General features: G+C 39.6%; 1 protein-coding gene across 5 annotated transcripts in view; it reads left to right on the top strand.

The window, feature by feature from the left end:
* The window catches only part of cep162 (centrosomal protein 162), a 137795-nt gene that overhangs the window by 73564 nt on the left and 45391 nt on the right, over positions 1 to 18840 (top strand). For 3 of the 5 annotated variants that reach the window (XM_063040316.1, XM_063040315.1, XM_063040320.1), the window contains 4 exons: positions 12844 to 12975; positions 14813 to 14925; positions 15367 to 15492; positions 15729 to 15843. In XM_063040316.1, the coding sequence (XP_062896386.1) occupies positions 12844 to 12975; positions 14813 to 14925; positions 15367 to 15492; positions 15729 to 15843 (486 nt within the window). The remainder of the gene's footprint in view (positions 1 to 12843; positions 12976 to 14812; positions 14926 to 15366; positions 15493 to 15728; positions 15844 to 18840) is intronic. The other 2 variants (XM_063040318.1, XM_063040317.1) reach the window with 1 other exon arrangement.

The raw sequence follows: 18840 nt of genomic DNA, 5'->3' as shown, positions 1-18840 counted from the left end.
GACTAATTCCACTAGACAGAGCAGAGTGGTGGTAGAGGGGAACTGATTAGATCTGGAATCCAAAAAGAAGCAGAGGGCTTTAAAACCTTCCTGATGGGGGATGGAAGTATATAGGGACTGACATCCATAGTGAAAATAAAGCGGTGGGGGCCAGGGAACTTAAAATCATCGAAAAGTTTAAGAGCGTGAGAAGCGTCACGAACATAGATAGGAAGGGATTGAACAAGGGGGGATAAAACAGTGTCGAGGTATGCAGAAACGAGTTCGGTGGGGCAGGAGCAAGCTGAGACAATAGGTCTGCCAGGACAGGCAGGTTTGTGGATCTTGGGTAGGAGGTAGAAACGGGAAGTGTGAGGTGTGGGAACTATAAGGTTGGTAGCAGTGGATGGGAGATCCCCTGCGCGGATAAAGTGGGTGATGATGTGGGAGACAATGGCCTGGTGCGCCTTAGTGGAGTCACGATCGAGGGGTAAATAGGAGGTATCCACGAGTTGTCGCTGTGCCTCGGCAAGGTAGAGGTCAGTACACCAGACTATATCAGCACCCCCCTTATCTGCGTGTTTAATAGTAAGGTTAGGATTAGTGCGGAGGGAGTGGAGAGCAGAGCGTTTGGAAGGAGTAAGGTTGGAATGGGAACATGGTGCGGTGAAGTCGAGACAGTTGATGTCCTGTCGGCAGTTAGCAATAAAGAGATCCAGAGCAGGCAGAAGACCAGAGCAGGGTGACCATGAAGAAGAGGAGGGTTGAAGACGGGAGAAGGGGTCATCGGTGGGGGTGGAAGAGTCCTTGCCAAAGAAGTAGGCTCGGAGACGGAGACGGCGGGAGAAGAGTTCTGCATCATGGCGAACACGGAACTCACTGAGGTGTGGGCGAAGGGAGACAAAGGTGAGACCCGTACTGAGGACAGAGCGTTCTGCCTCCGACAGTTGAAGGTCGGAGGGAATGGTAAAGACCCGGCACGGATGAGAGTTGGGATCAGAGGGGGGAGGCAGGGTGTGTCAGTGGAGAGGGGAGGGTTGGGGTGAGAGGAAGATGGAGCCTCTGAGTACCCAGGAGCTGACGATGGGATCTGAGGGAGACGGGATTGCAGAGTATTGGTGGGGGAAGGGGAGACGGGAGTCAGAATAGCAGCACATAAAGACCCGGCCTGGAGTTCAAGGCTGGAGTTGCAGTTGGTGGTTGCACAATCGCTTTGAAGGTGTCCATGGTCGTTGCTGGAGTCCAGGTTTTGAATATGTCCTGAGGTGTTGGAGCCAGCGAAATCAATGGCAGAGGCAATCTGAAGTTCATGCCTGCTAGTTTCAGGGCCAGCAGGCTCTGGAGTCCGCAGATGTAGGATCTTGCGATCTTTGCCTAACATGACAAAGTCAAAAAAGCGGCGATTGCAAGCATGGATCCGACGGAGGATGAAATAACGGGTAGGACTATTACGGACAGCGAAGAAAGTGTCCGGAAGGTGTGGAAGGGTCTGGGATAGGGACACCAAATACCTCCTCATGGCGGAGAGGGTCGCCTTCAGAGCTCGACGGGAGAAGCGGCGAGAGGCAGAGTGAATAAAATGTGAGTACCTGGGATCCTCAGAAGCTCTTTCTGGCCAGGTCTTTTAACTCAGATTGTGATCAGATAAGGCTTACTTGGCGTAAACGGTTCAAAATCTGTATCAGTATCTGTTATTTTTCCATTCCTGGCTCGTGCATCATGGCATCTTTGCCTCCTCTAGACTTCATGTCACTAGTGGCTTGAGTACTGGAAGACTATCGTCATGCGGCATTAGTGTCATGGCTGAAGGGAGATTGAGATATTCAATGAATTTCTTGTTTTTAGCAGAGAAACAAGAGCCACTGGTCAGACAGAAGTAGCAGTCTGTCACATGATCCTCTGCTGTTGCCATGTCGTCAGGACATCTAACGGCATTGACTTCTGAGCCAAGCTCTAAAATCGACTTAACACATGTTGCACAACAAATGTGAGGATGAGGAGCCCAGGCTTTGTCTTGATCACCAATTTTACACCCAAGGTAGAAATGATAGGCTTTCTTAATGAAGAACCATGCTCCATCTTGGAGATTTAAGTATTTACTTGCCACAAGTGTAACAGAAAGTATCGCGGCTGTTGCAACATTGGTGAGACATTCTGCTATCACAAATACTCCTGAAAATGTAATTATTCTAATAAGTACACAGAATATGCTATGCATGTCGAGCATGCGCATCAACATGATTACATACCGATATACATGTAAATGCAATACATAGAAAGGTGTGAGCATGGTTTTTATAGCCTTTCTAAAACTTGTCCTGCCATGCAGCATCTGCCTGGCTGAGCATGCCCAGGCATGCCTGGACAAGATAGAAAACATTTTATTTGACATGAATTATGAATTGAAATAGCAAATATAGGCAATTCTTTAAAAATGGTGTGTGATGGGGAAGTTTCATGCTGATTTTCATGATCAGCAGCCCAGAATCTATAAGATACATCCAAGACTATTCAGGAAGCAAAATCCTTATTGTCCAGTGTTGTTAATTCCCTCTGTTCCGAATAAAGAGTGTTCGTGTTCCTAATGATGGCAATATTTCCTGCGGAGCATGAAGAAAGCTCACCTCTGTCCCAGGATACTGACGGACTTTTACCACTGTACCATTGAGAGTATACTCACCAACTGCATCTCAGTGTGGTATGGCAATTCTCCCATATCGGACCACAAAGCGCTCCAGCGTGTGGTGAAAACTGCCCAGCAGATTATCGGCACCCAGTTGCCTACCATTGAGAACATCTACCATAAACACTGCCTGGGTAGGGCAAAAAGCATTATCAGGGATGCAACTCACCCTAACCATGGACTTTTTACTCTCCTCCCATCGGGTAGGCACTACAGGAGCCTCCGCTCCCGCACCAGCAGGCACAGGAAGAGCTTCTTCCCTGAGGCTGTGACACTGCTGAACCTCTCATCACAGCGCTAAGCAGTATTGCATCCGTATTGTACTAATTCAGCACTTTTATATTTGTGTGCTGTAGCACTTTTTTAAATTTGCAGTTATTTTGTAAGTAATACTATTCTTTGCATTTCTGGTCAGATGCTAAATGCATTTCATTGGCTTTGTATCTGTACTCGGCACAATGACAATAAAGTTGTATCTAATCTAATATTAATGCTATCCCAAGTTTAGTTTGGATAATCAATAATGTCCACTATTAACTCACTATAGATTTTGCAGTAGTCTGTCATTTTATTGTGTATTTAAGTCTGTATATTTCTCCCACTTATTACTGACCCATAGAATGAACCCAGCTGTATAATTTTTCCTCTGCTGTTTTTAGCTCAAGCTAAACAGATTGTCTTTGGCTGCTCCAAATCCTTCCATTCTGTTTCATAAATCATGCATTTTTCTCCATTTCAAAATGCAATTCCAATTTGAAAGCTACTCCACTGCTCCTCCAGGCAATGGACTCCAGATAACAACAGCTTACTACTTTTAAAAATAATCGATGTCATCTCTCCATAGATCTTTTCCATTGTTCTTAAATTTGAGTCTCCCTTCTATCAAATAAGCCAAATTCTTGAACTGCTGCAATTCTTTTTGTGTAAATGCTCCTCTGTTTGGCAAGGTGTTTCAATTCTGTCACCCTTCAACTTCAGTGGTGTGCAAAAGTTTGGGCACCCCTGGTCAAGATTTCTGTTACTGTGAATAGTTAAGTGAGTAGAACATGAACTGATCTCCAAAAGTCATAAAGTTAAAGATGAAACATTCTTTTCAACATTTTAAGCGAGATTAGTGTATAATAATTTTTGTTTTGTACAATTTTAGAGTGAAAAAAAGGAAAGGAACACCATTCCAAAGTTTGGGCATCCCAAGAGATCTGAGCTCTCAGATAACTTTTACCAAGGTCTCAGACTTTAATTAGCTTGTTAGGGCTTATGGTTAGGAAAGGCTAGGTGATGCAAATTTCAAAGCTTTGTAAATACCCTGACTCTTCAAACCTTGTCCCAACAATCAGCAGCCATGGACTCCTCTAAGCAGCTGCCTAGCACACTGAAAATTAAAATAAATGATGCCCACAAAGCAGGAGAAGGTTATGAGAAGATAGCAAAGCATTTTCAGGTAGCCGTTTCCTTGGTTCGTAATGTAATTAAGAAATAGCAGTTAACAGGAATGGTGAGGTCTGAAAGACCAAGAAAACTTTCTGAGAGAACTACTTGTAGGATTGCTGGAAAGGCAAATTCAAACCCCCGTTTGACTGCAAAAGACCTTCAGGAAGATTTAGCAGACTCTGGAGTGGTGATGCAAACTGTTCTACTGTGCAGCAGCACCTGCACAAATATGACCTTCATGGAAGAGTCATCAGAAAAAAACCTTTCCTGCATCCTCACTACAAAATTCAGTGTCAGAAGTTTGCAAAGAAAAAAGAAAGAGACATAACATTAGAGGGATGCCTATTGTACAAAGTGCTCAAAAATACTAAACACTAATTCTCAAATGAGGGCCGTGGGAAATCAGCTGGGGGGAAATTGCTCATCTGCCTCTGGCCACGTCCAGGTAGGCAAGAAATGGATCCCAGATAGCCGAAAATTTTTTAATTGAATTGGTTCTCAAGAACCTAAGTTTCTCCATCTGTTTCTCCATCTGAGATCATATCAACCATCCATTTCCGAAAGGAACGGGGAGAAGGTGAATTCCATTCCCTCAAGATAAGTCTTTTGGCAACAATCATCCCCAGCATCAGAGACTGCTGTATGGCTGCAGGGAAACAAATAGTAGATTGTGAGCAGCCAAATATAGCGAGACCAGCTTCCAAGGGGAAGGATCTTTTATAGGCCTTTGAGTACCAGTCGAATATTTTGGACCAAAATCCAGTCAGTAATGGACAAAGCCAAAAGGTGTGTGACAACATGGCTTCCATCCCTTGGCATTTATCACACATTGGCAAGACAAAAGGGTATATCCTGTGCAATCTAAGTTTAGGGTAATGGAGACAGTGGACAACTTTAGACTGGAGCAGTTGGTGCCTGCTGTTAACAGAGCAAGCCTGTATCACAGACAAACACTTATCCCAGACAGTTTCAGATAATTCAATGCCCAACTCCTCTCTCCAGGCGTGTCTAATCTTCACAGTAAACGCTCCAGTGCAATTATCAAACAAACGTACAGACTTAGAAACGAGATGCCTGGAGTCAGAAGGGTTCTTTAAAATATCAAAAAACATATGTTTCCCTGGAAGGATTTCAAAATTACAAATCTTAGATTGAATGTAGTGTCTAATTTGTAAGTAACAAAAAAAGTGCGAATGAGGCAACTCAGATTTCTCTTTCAGCAGACTAAATGTTACAAACCGTCCCTCTATGTACAGGTCTTCAATAGAAACTGGACCCTTCTCCCTCCAAGCATGGTAGGTTTTATCTGACCATGAGGGTAGAAAGGAGTGATTGAAGCAGATTGGTGTTTGTACAGAGGTCTCTGGTAAACTCAGAACGCTCCTAATCTGATTTAGAATTCTGACGGAATTTTTCAAAACAAAACACGAACTTTCTGAAGTCCCAGGCTTCTCTAACTTAGAGAACAGCATGGCTGGCAAGGAAGAATTGACAACAGAGTTAGACTCCATACATAGCCACAAGGGAGCCCCAGGGGCGAGGTTATCTGGAGCCCCCTGTTGCCAAAACTGTAAAGCCCTAGCATTGACAGCCCAATAATAGTGTCTAAATACAGATAATCCCAGCCCTCCTTCAGACTTGGGCTTTTGTAAATGAATTTTTGAAATCCTGTGATTCTTATAATTCCAGATATAAGACAATATTATGGAGTCCAATTTAAAAAAAAAACTCATGCATTATAGTAGAGTCATCAGGAAATTCTGATTGCTATAAGGAACTATAGAATTCTTGAAAGGATTTATTAATCTTGTCATGGTCAACTGTCAAAAGTGCCATCTTGTTTACGAATCTATCTGTTGTTTAACCGAGGCCGATTTCAATTGATTAGCTAAGTTTCCCAGTTTTATCACCATGTATATAAAATTGACTCTTAGTTTTGATTAATTGACTTTCAATCGAAGATGATAATAAGAGATTATGTTCCATTTGAAGTTCAACTTTCTGTTTATAAGATTCCTGATTAGGAACTATAGAATATTTCCTATCAACTTCTTTAATCTTGTCAACCAGTTTAAATATTTCCTTATTGGTTCGCTTTTTTAATCCAGCAACATATGAAATAATTTGTCCACGAATATATGCTTTAAAAGTATCCCAAAGGAAATATCCTCTGTAGAATTCATTGTAAAGAAGAAATTAATCTGTTCCTCCATAAATCTAGCAAAATCTGAATCTTGAAGTAAAGTGGTATTAAAATGCCATTGTCTAGAGTTAGTAAATGTATCCCTTAAGTTAATAAATAATTTCAACGGTGCATGGTCAGAAACAGCAATAGAATCATATTCGCAACCAGTAACAAGAGGAATTAATCGAGAGTTGATTTTTTAAAAATAGTCAATTCTTGAATAGTGTTGATATACATGTGAAAAAAAATGAGAACTCTTTCTCATTTGGATGTAAGAATCTCCAAACTTCTGAGATTCCAGAGTCAGTCATAAAAGAGTTAATAAGGGTAGCCGATTTGTTCGGACGTACTTGATTGAACTTGGATCTATCCATCAAAGGATTTAACCAATTCTTTAAAGAAAGCTGATGTAAGAAAAATGGGGAGATTTTGACAAAGATAGCGAAACCTAGGAAGGTTTCACATGTCTGAGCTGGTATGTTCTTGTTGATTTCATTGTTTTTTTTTGGGGAATTTTGAAAATAAAGTATTTTTTTAAAAGTTTGCAAAGGAACATCTAAACAAGTCTGATGCATTTTGGAAACAAGTCCTGTGGACTGATGAAGTTAAAATAGAACTTTTTGGCTGCAATGAGCAAAGGTATGTTTGGAGAAAAAAGGGTGCAGAATTTCATAAAAAGAACACCTCTCCAACTGTTAAGCACGGAGGTGGATCGATCATGCTTTGGACTTGTGTTGCAGCCAGTGGCACGGGGAACATTTCACTGGTAGAGAGAAGAATGAATTCAATTAAATACCAGCAAATTCTGGAAGCAAACATCACACCATCTGTTTAAAAAAAAAAGCTGAAGATGAAAAGAGGATGGCTTCTACAACAGGATAATGAACCTAAACGCACCTCAAAATCCACAATGGATTACCTCAAGAGGCGCAAACTGAAGGTTTTGCCATGGCCCTCACAGTCCCCTGACCTAAACATCATCGAGAATCTGTGGATAGACCTCAAAGAGCAGTGCATGCAAGACGGCCCAGGAATCTCACAGAACTAGAAGCCTTTTGCAAGGAAGAATGGGCGAAACCACCCCAAACAAGAATTGAAAGACTCTTAGCTGGCTACAGAATGCGTTTACAAGCTGTGATACTTGCCAAATGGGGTGTTACTAAGTACTGACCATGCAGGGTGCCCAAACTTTTGCTTCGGGCCCTTTTCCTTTTTTGTTATTTTGAAATTGTAAAAGATGGAAATTTAAAAAAAGTAATCTTGCATAAAATATTAAAGAAATGTGTCATCTTTAACTTTATGCCTTTTGGAAATCGTGGTCATCTTTTACTCGCTTAGCTTCACAGCAACAGAAATTTTGACCGGGGTGCCCAAACCTTTGCATGCCACTGTATGAAGAAATAGTGTTAGCTTACTTTCTGAAACTAAATGACATATTTTTTCTAAAATGAGAATTAAATTGTGCCACAGAATGTGGGCTGTTGCAATTGCCTCTCCAAGAGATGAGACTGGATGCTGAGTTATTCTCACCATAATGTCGTATTTGCAAAACGTACTGGCTGTTCCCTTATCCTATGGGAAAGAAGAGCATACATTATTTTATTTATTTCGGTTGCCTGGAAAATAAGCAATAACTTTTATCTCTTTACACCTCTGACAAATGTCTGTGTTTGTTATTTAATGAATTATTTTGAAATTTAAGTGCTTGCTGTGCAGGAAAATGAGGATTTCATATTGTGCCACAAGAATCCCTATACTACAACATGAATAATTTGACATCTTTTTTATGTGTGTTTTGGTAAGGAACATGGTGTGGATTAATGCCAAGCCCTTGCTACTCTTTGAATAGTGGGGATTTGGTCTTTAACTTCCATTAGGCCAAATCAGTCCATAGTTTGATTTGAAAGTATATAGATCAGTCTTGTCCCAACTTCCTGTGCTGTCAGGAGCAAAGCTCTGTCATGCTGAGCTGGGAGCCTGGATATACACCATAAGCATGCTCTCATCTTTATGCCAGCTAGTTATTCATTTTGGATTAATGATTGAAAACATAAGAGCTTGAAGGGTGCTCTATGTTATTCAATACTTTTGTTCGTTTATTTAAAGCTTAATTATTGATCTTTTGAAAATGGTTCTTTTTAAAATTATTTCTATTTCCACTTTTTAATTGGCTTTGATTTTAAGAGACATCTATATGGAGCTTAAAAAAAGCTTTTGACAACACGAGCTATTGGGCCTGATTGCTGCACACAGGAATAGCAGGAAGTGGTCCAGATGATGTGTGGTGTGGCTGAGTCTGTTCACTCTCACTCAAATCTCATTGCTCATATGTAGTCATAACATGTAGATGTAACAAAACACATTGATGAGGGTAAAGAGGTGGATGTAGTGTATATGGATTTCAGTAAGGCATTTGATAAGGTTCCCGTGTGAGACTCATTCAGAAAGTAACGAAGCATGGGATCCAAGGAGACATTGTCTTGTGGATCCAGAAATGGCTTGCCCACAGAAGGCAAAGGATGACTGTTGATGGTTCGTATTCTGCATGGAGGTTGGTGACCAGTGATGTTCCTCAGAGATCTGTTCTGGGACCCCTCCTCTTTGTGATTTATATAAATGACCTGGATGAGGGAGTAGAAGGGTGGGTTAGTAAGTTTGCTGATAACACAAAAGTTGGGGTTGTTGTGGATGGTCTGGAGGGTTGTCAGAGGTTACAGCACGACATTGATAAGATGCAGAACTGGGCTGAGAAGTGGCAGATGGAGTTCAACCCAGGTAACTGCGAAGTGGTTCATTTTGATAGGTCAGCTTTGAAGACAGAATATAGTATTAATGGTAAGACTTGGCAATGTGGAGGATCAGTGAGATCTCGAGGTCCATGTCCATTGGACATTCAAATCTGCTGCGCAGGTTGATAGTGTTGTTAAGAAGGTGTATGGTGTGTTGGCCTTCATCAGCTGTGGGACTGAGTTGAAGAACCGTGAGGTAATGTTACAGCTATATAAGACCTTAGTTAGATCCCACTTGGAATACTGTGTTCAGTTCTGGTCACCTTATTACAGGAAGGATGTGGATACTATGGACAGAGTGCAGAGGAGATATACAAAGATGTTGCCTGGATTGGAGAACCTGTCTTATGAGAATAGGTTGAGTGAACTTGGCCTTTTCTCCTTGGAGTGATGGAGGATAAGAGGTGTATAAGATGATGAGAGGCATTGATCATGTGGATAGCCAGAGGCTTTTTCCTAGAGCTGCAGTGGCTAACACGAGGAGGCATAGTTTTAAGGTGCTTGGAAGTAGGTACAAGGGGAATGTCAGAGGTAAGTTTTTCACACAGAGAGTGGTGGGTCCATGGAATGCATTGCCAGCAAAGGTGATAGAGGCAGATACGATAAGGTCTTTTAAGAGACTCTTACATAGGTACATGGAGCTCAGAAAAATAGAGGGCTATGCGGTAGGGAAATTCTGGGCAGTTTCTAGAGTAGGTTACGTGATCAGCACAACATTGTGGCTGAAGAGCCTGCAATGTGCTGTAGGTTTCTATGTTTCTAACTAGTTTGTATTAATCCATGTATGGTTTGGCTTGTTCAGGGCAGGGATAGTGTAATAGGGAAATCCTGATCTGGATAAACTGGACTATTTACAGTTTAGAAGTAATAGATGTATTTTATTCATCTGGTGCTTAGCACCTTCTAATTAATTAGATGTTGTATTGTTAACGTCCCCAACTTCAAGTACACACACAACCATACAATGGATATCTAGGACCCGTAGTGCAAGCCAATCAAGTCATTGTTTGTTCTAATTGCGTGTTTCACGGGTACCACAAACAAGTGGTATTTTCTCTTGGATATTCATATTTTCTATTTTGTTCTATCAATACTCGTGTTTATAGGGATGGATTTGACACTACAGGCCAGCCTTTCTCAACCTTTATGCCCTGGAGGAACCCTTGAAATAATTTTCAGGTCTCAGGGAACCCCTGCATAAAAATTATTATCTTTACAGCTCACGGTATGTTAGTATGATCAGTAAGTTGTAGATATAACAATCCAAAAATAATTGTCAATGCTGGTTTGAGTAGATAATGAAATATTAGCCAATCTTTCTTAGAAAATAATAGGTTTCAATAGGTACATTTAATGTCAGAGAAATGTATACAATATACATCTTGAAATTCTTTTTCTTTGCAAACATCCACGTAAACAGAGGAGTGCCCCTGAATGACAGTTAAATGTTAGAACCCCAAAGCCCCCCCGCTTCCCCCTCCCATGCATAAGCAGCAACAAAGCACCGACCCCCCCCCGCCGACCAGCAAAAACAGCATTTGCACCCTTCACCAAGCACTCAAGCGTGCAGCAAAGCATCGATAAAGACACAAACTTGCAGTACCCCAAAGACTACTCGTTTACCCGGTAGTTAAACATACGACAACCTATCTGTCTTCCTAATAAGGGGAAAAGATGTGTCCCTGTTTCACAATGAGAGGGGAGACATAACAAACCAACTTGCCAATTTATGGTGTTAAAAGTCTGTTGCATTGCTTTTTCTGAGCTCTGTGCCCAAAAGAACTTAACTAATGAGTAGTTAAGATAAGCTTACCTTTGTTGAACTTAATCTCTCTCTTTCCCTTTCATAAATTTTAAAAACTCATAAGGCAAGCATAATAAACTTCTTTTAAATAACGGCTTAAGCAAAAATGGGTTTAAATTTTTCTAAAAGTAGGCTCGGTAGATTTAATTTAAATAAAGGTTGTAACTTGATTGTAATAATTCCACTTATAACATGAAAATTTATTGACAATTTTGAAGCAGTGTGTGAGAACGTCAGAATTTTGGTTTATAAGAGAAACAAAACTTCTCATGGAGCCAAGCATTGATAGAGCACCATCAATACAGATGCCAACACTGCTTCTCCAAGACAGACCTTTTGTTGAATTGAATTGACTTTATTTCTTACATCCTTCACGTACATGAGTAAAAATCTGTGCATCACGTCTCCGTCTAAATGTGCAATGTGCAATCACATTAATTTATAATAATTTATAACAAATAGAACAGTAAATGTAACATAGACATACATTCAAATCAGTGTGAGTTAATCAGTCTGATGGCCTGGTGGAAGAAGCTGTCCTGGAGCCTGTTGGTCCTGGCTTTTGTGCTGCGGTACTGTTTCCCACATGGTAGCAGCTGGAACAGATTATGGTTGGGGTTGGGATTATGGTTGGATCCTTCAGGCCCTTTTTTCACACCTGTCTTTGTAAATGTCCTGAATCATGGGACGTTCACTGCAGATGTGCTGGGCTGTCCGCACCACTCTGAAGAATTCTGCAATTAAGGCAGGTCAGTTCCCATAAAAGACAGCGATGCAGCTAGTCAGGATGCTCTCAATTGTGCCCTACAGGAAGTTCTTGGGATTTGGTACGGGGCCCCCAAACTTCCTGAACCATCTGTGTTGAGAGTCAGAGGGGTGGAGGTGAGGGAGCCCACTGTTACCACCTGCTGGCGATCTGACAAGATGTACACAATCTAGCTGCACAAGGCTCAGGTCTCTGAGCTTCCTGATGAGCCTGGATGGAATTATCGTATTGAATGCTGAACTGTAGGCCAAGTACAACATTCTCACATAAGCACCCTTCTTCTCTAGATGTGTAAGGATGGTATTTAGAGCAGTGGCTTTTGCGTTGTCTCTTGATTGGTTGTGTCAGTAGGCGAATTGTAGGGGTCCAGCATGCTGCAGATGTAGTCCTTGACCAGCCTCTCAAAGCATCTGCTTATTTTTGAGGTGAGTGCAATCAGATGCCAGTCGTTCAGGCATGTTACGTTGGTCTTTTTTGTTACAGTGGATAATTTGAAGCAGGAGGGCACTCTACACTGGGGGAGAGAGAGATTAAAAAATCTGTGAGCACACCTGCCAGTTGTGTTGCGCTCATCCTCAGCCTACCATCCTGCCCTCCGCAGCAAAGCACTCACCATCAGCCTACTGTACTCCACTCCGTCCATTACAGTGCCCACCAATTATCAACAGCCTCCCCTATACCTATCTTGCATCAAAAACTGACAGTGGACTCAACCAAGTGAATATGGTCCCACTGCGCACTGCTGTACTGGGGTGAGAGATCTGTAACAAGATTGCTCAGACACTGCCCACCGCTGCGAGCGCTAACATTGCGCAATGCGCAAAGTTTAAAAAAAAACAATGTTTATTTTCCTTATCACAACCTTTTGCAGAACCCCTAGCAACCTCTTGTGGAACCCTGGGTTCCGTGGAACCTCAGTTAAAAAGCCCTGCTATAGGCATTTTGCAGCCTCTAGGAATGTATCTTGAACAGAAATTGGTATGCTAACTTGATGATAGTGCTAGTCTACCAAAAATATACTGATAAGACCAAGTTTCCTTAAATTAAGGAAACCAATTATATTTTATGTTTCAAACTTACGAGTGACATACATGGCAAGTTCAATATTCTGAGATGCTCTTTAAGCTCCATTAGCTCAAATGAAAAGGGACAAATTTCTACCCCCTTTATTATTTATTTTTGTAATCTATTTTTTTTTCCAAAAAGCTGTGCAGCTTGCAAACAAGCAGGAAAAAAAAAATAATTGGAGGCACATTGGATCCTGTGACTGAAGAAAAACTCAAGTTAATTGAAAAGGAAGTTCAGGAACAAGAAACCATTATTCGAGGCTACCATCAGGTATTTGGTATTGCTTTGTCTTCTGTTTGAATGATGAATTGGTGATTTGTTTGTGTTCTTATGGAAAAGTTATACGGTTAAAATTATTGAAATCTTTCTTTGCTTTAACTTGATTATCGAAGTCTTGCTTATTTAGCTTGCAAAACTGATCTTTTGCTGTAGCTGTTATGTTGTACTCCTAATCGGTCAGAATTTTTAAAATCCTTTTCTAATTGTTTGTTTTGAATTTTACATTACACATTACACAAATTTGGTCATTGCTTTTACTTTCCCATTGATATTTTGGTTTTTTTTGCACATTGCTTGTCCATCCTGGTTGGTGTGGTCTTTCATTGATTTTATTGTATTTCTTGTATTTGCTGTGATTGGAGTACTTTATCCATAATCGATATCCTTACCGGGAAACTGCAGGCAGATTGTATCGGTAATAACATCTCCTCTCCACTGCCAATCAACACAGTCATGCCTCAAGAATGTATGTTTAGCTCACTGCTCCTACTCTCTACACTCATGACTGTGACTAAGCACAGGTCAAACCCCATGTATAAATTCACAGATGACACCACTGTTGTTCGTAGAATGTCAGATGGCAAAGAGGAGACATAATTGAGTAATATAACAACAACTTCACATTCAGTGTCAGCAAGACCAAGTAATTGATTATGGACTTCAGGAAGGGGAAGTTGAGAGAACACTCTCCATTTGCCATTGAGAGGCCAGAGGTCACGTTCCTTGGTGTCAACATCTCTGCAGATCTATCCTGGGCCCAAAACTTTGATGCACTAAACTAGAAGGAACACTAGTGACTCTACTTCATTAGGAATTTTAGGAGACTTTGGTGTGTTACCAGACACTTACAAATTTCTATTAATGTACGGTGAAGAGCATTTTGATCAGTTGCATCAGAGCCTGGTATGGGTCGCAAGAGGGTTGTAGATTCTACCAGCTCCATCACAGGCACAATCCTCCCTACCACTGAGGATATCTTCAAGAAGCAGTGTCTCAAGAAGGCAGCATCCATCATTAAGGATCCTCACCATCTAGGACATGCCCTCCTCTCATTACTATCATCATGGAAGAGTTACAGGAGCCTGAAGACTCGTCCTCAGTGATTCAAAAATAGGTCCTTCTTCTCTGCCATCAAATTTCTGAACAGCCCATTAACCTATGAACACTACCTAGTTATTCTTTTCTACACCATTTTTTAAAATTGATCATTTTACATCTTTGTATTATGCTGCTGCCACCAGACAACAAACTTTATGTTGTTTAAGTCATTAATAACATATCTGATTCTGATACACCGCTGGCAAAATCATCAGCATCTGGGTGTCTGCCAGTCTTCTACTGGGAACCATGGAAGGCTTTTATTGCTGGATTTTCATTACTTCCTTCCTGTTGTGCCTTTTATGCTGTAATCTGTGTGCACCTTTTTATGTTTTTGTTTTATTATCATCTCCTTTTGCCATCCATTCTGTATTTTGCCAAGTAATTTGACTATCCTCCACTGCATGGCTTGTCTTTGTTCCTTCTCACAATTTGCCTTAACTCCAGAATTGTTTCTAGAGAACTGCCTTTCTCTATTGTTTGCTCCTGATTATTTCCAGTCAGAAATATTAACTCTATTTTTGCCCTTCCACATGTTCTGTCTGATTTTGAATGTTTTCAGCATCTTCCATTTTAAGTTTTGATTTCCAACATCTGCAATATTTTGCTTTGACTTGTAGTCTATATGTGCGACTCTTTCAATGGGTAACCATCTAAGAGTGAACTCAATATTTCTTGCTGTAAAATTAATCTGTTTCGCTAGCTCATTTAAGAATATTTATTATTTCAGGAAAATGAAAGACTTTACACACAGGTGAAAGAGCTTCAGATGGTTAATAAAAGAAATGAGGAGAAGATGTTCACAGAATCCCGTCACTTGATGACTGAAATACGACAATTGAAGTAAGACTTTAAATTGTTTTCTAAAAACCACAAGTCTACATCAGTGTTTCTAATTTAATACAGTCATTGATAACCACGTATTGTAAAATTTTATTTGGATAATGCCAAATACTTTTATGAAATATCTCATTCCTAAACATGATTGATACTGAGGACATAAAGGCACAATTTTAGAATCAGAATCAGGTTTATTATCACAGACATGTATCACGAAATTGTTAACTTAGCAGCAGCTGTTCAATGCAATACATAATATGGAAGAAGAAGAAAAATAAGTCAATTTACAATATTACATGTATTGAATAGATTAAAATCGTGCAAAAAACAGAAATAAATGTATATTAAAAAAGTGAGCTAAAATGGAGGGGTTCAATGTCCATTTAGGAAACGGATGGCAGAGGGGAAGAAGTTGTTCCTAAGTCGCTGAGTGTGTGCTTTCAGGCTTCTGTACCTCCTGCCTGATGGTAGCAGTGAGAAAAGAGCATGCCCTGGGAGCTGGAGGTCCTTAATAATGGACACAGCCTTTCTGAGACACCGCTCGTTAAAGATGTCCTGGGTACTTTGTAGGTTAGTACCCAAGATGGAGCTGACTAAATTTACAACCCTCTGCGCTTCTCAGTGCTTGACTCCACCATTGCCATCCCCTCCTTCCCCCCACCCTACCACTACCGATGAAATCTTCATGTGCCTTTGAGTGTACTAACACATTTTAAATTGTCACTAGTTACAAAAATAGATTTAACTGTATTTAAAATGTTTGAGTTCAGATGTGGATTTTTTTTGTTTTGCTTTTTTTTAATTAGAGAGCAGATGAAGAATACTAATATGAAGCAAGCATCAATCCATGATGTACAGTCATCTGAGGAAATTAAAAATCAGAATATTGCTGACTTGCTTTCACAGTTGAAGGCATCACAGGTAAGTACTTACCATGAAGCTTATCTATTTAAAGTGTAAGGCTAGTGCTTTATTTATAACATTCAAATTGCATGAAATAATCTGGTGTTCTCAGTTTTTAATTTTTTCACATTATTTAATAATTAATAAACCATTGCTCTACTAACTCTGAACATCCATATGGCAGTTGAACACCAAAGTAGCAATAGAAAGCAGCTACTGAAATTTACAGTGGAGAGAATATTCCTTAATCGGTCAAATGGTACCCAAGCCATTTGATGGAAATGCCAAAAATCATACTCCAAACAAGGATAGGCATAATTTGTACATCAGATTTCCATCCATTAGAGTCAGATAGTAATGCATTGTTTACCTTTTTGGATTTATATATTGTATAAATCACCTCCAATCAATGTTGATGTAAAAGAGCAGTAAAACTGTAGTAACTGATTTTCTGTATCATTATATCATTCTGTATATGAAAATGGGCAGTTTTTTATCTATTGATGCAAAATTAATATACACTTAATCTTCAGACTACTTAAAAAATTCATTTATATTTCAATCTTTTGCAAAACAAATTGAAAAGAAGTGAAAATGTAAAAGAAACTGACAATTTTGATTTTCTTGCACAGTAGAATGTGATAAAAATTTTAGTTTAACATTATTTAATCTACTAACAGTATATTTTATAGTGCATTAAGTGTCACTATGAATGATTTCAATAAAATGATCTGAAAAAGCAATGGAACCAGTTACAAAGGAAGAGGCTTAACTCTGAGATACATACCATAAGATATGGGAGCAGAATTAGGCCATTTGACCCATCGAGTCTACTCCGCCATTTCATTATTGCTGATCCAATTTTCCTCTCAGCCCCAAACTTGTGCTTTCTCCCCGTATCCCTTTATGCCTTGAGTAATCAAGAATGTATCAACCTCTGCCTTAAATATACTTAAAGACTTGGCTTTCACGGTTGTCTGTGGCAAAGAATTCCACAGATTCAGCACTCTTTGGCTAAAGAAACATGTGCTCATCTCTGTTCTAAAAGTCACCCCTATATTTTGAGACTGTGTCATCTGGTCTTAGACTCTTCCACCATAGGAAACATCCTTTTCACATCCATTCTATCAAGGCCTTTCACCATTCAATGGGTTTCAATGAGGTCACCCCACATTCTTCTGAATTCCAGTGAATACAGGCCCAAAGCCACCAAACGCTTTTCATATGACAATGTATCTCCATTTTTTCATAGAAATGTGTATCCAAAAAAGAAGTGAAATTTCTTTTCACACCAAATAGTCAAATGTTCACGTGAATTGCCTTAATAATTTGAAATGGTGTATAAGAGGGCAGTTTGTCTCTGAACAGCTGAGTAATTTGCATTTCAACCCCTACTTAAATTTACCATTGGACAACTTTAATAATAGGACATGTTATAAAATTATTTGAAGCTCTCTCACTATTCTTCTCTGCCACCTTTTTAAGAATCCAGTTGTTTTTCATTGTACATGTTGTGGATAATTTTAACTTAATGTACTCCTTTTATTTTTGTTAACCTAGAATTTTGTTTCTTTGCATAACAGGAAACATAAATAAACCTCCGAATTAGTTTTATTTCTGTTCTATCACCCACTCATAACTCACTACTCATGGTTGGCAATGTGTCTTACTTGATTGTAACAACTTAATCACTTTCTTGAATCAGAATCAAGATTATTATCACTGATATATAGTATTGTGCAAAAGTCTTAGGCACGTGTTAAAAAAAAATTCTGTAAAGCAAAGATGCTTTCAAAAATAATGAAAAATTTCTAAATATCAAAACAATCACTATAAAGTACAGTAACCAGTAGACAGCTAAACCAAATCATTATTTGGTGTGACTTTTAAAACTGTGTCAATTCTCTTAGATACACTGTTGTGCAGTTTTATAAGAAAATTGTCTAGTCACTTCAAGCATCTTTGAGAACTTGCCACACAGCCCTTTTTACAGATTTTGGCTGTCTGGCTTGCTTCTGACTCTCCAGGTAATCCCGGACAGACTTGATGATGTTGAGATCAGGTCTCTGTGGAGGCTGTGTCATCTGTTGCAGAACTCCTTGTTCTTCTTCTTGTTCTTTTCACTGAAGGTAGTTCTTTATGACCTTGGCCGTGTGTTAAGGTCATTGTTCTGCTGCAGAATGAAGTTGGGACCAATCAGCCACCTTCCTAATAGTACTATGTGATGGAAAAGAATCTGCTTGTACTTCTCAGCATTAATTCTGACCGAATCACCAACAATATTTGTGGAAATGTAGTCCTAGACCTGTAGGAAACCTCCGCTGTGCTTCACTGTTGGCTGCAGACACTCATCCATGTAGTACTTTCCAGTTCTACAGATAAACTGCTTCTTTTTGAGCTCAAATTTTCAAATTTTGACTCGTCAGTCCAGAGCACTTGCTGCATTATTCAGCACCCCATCCTTATACAAGTTTGTATTTTTGTGTGTAGATGCTGCTGTCGGCTTTGTTTCCACTTCAGAAGAATGGCTTTTTTTCTTTTTCAATCTTTTTATTAATTTCATGAAATGAAAACATAACAAAGCAAAAATACAAGTAGTAGGAGATACATTGTTACATTTAAAATGAGTAATTGTAAAACCATATAGTATAAATTGATGAAGCTCCCAATTGTGTAGAATAACAATGAATAATACAAAGCAAAAAAAAACTGAAGAAAAATTATGAAAAAGAAAAAAAACAAACCCCATCCCAAAAAAAAACTAAACAGAATTAGACAACTAAACTAAAAGACTTGGGCAAAACTAACAACTTGAAAATGGGAAAAAAGAAAACCTTAGTGTCGACGACTCCATTCTTCTCAACCAACAGTACAGAGAAATAAAACAAGTTTGGAAATGCTCAAATTACATCAAATGAAAATGCTGAATGAATGGCCTCCAAGTTTTTTCAAATCTAATAGAAGGGTCATAAACCGCACTTCTAATTTTTTCCAAATTCAAACATACCATAGTTT

The sequence above is a fragment of the Mobula hypostoma genome, chromosome 2 (assembly GCF_963921235.1).
Source record: "Mobula hypostoma chromosome 2, sMobHyp1.1, whole genome shotgun sequence".
In the NCBI taxonomy this organism is placed as follows: Eukaryota; Metazoa; Chordata; class Chondrichthyes; order Myliobatiformes; family Myliobatidae; genus Mobula; species Mobula hypostoma.
Note: the sequence above shows the minus strand (reverse complement) of the source record. Positions and strands in the feature narration are given on the sequence as shown.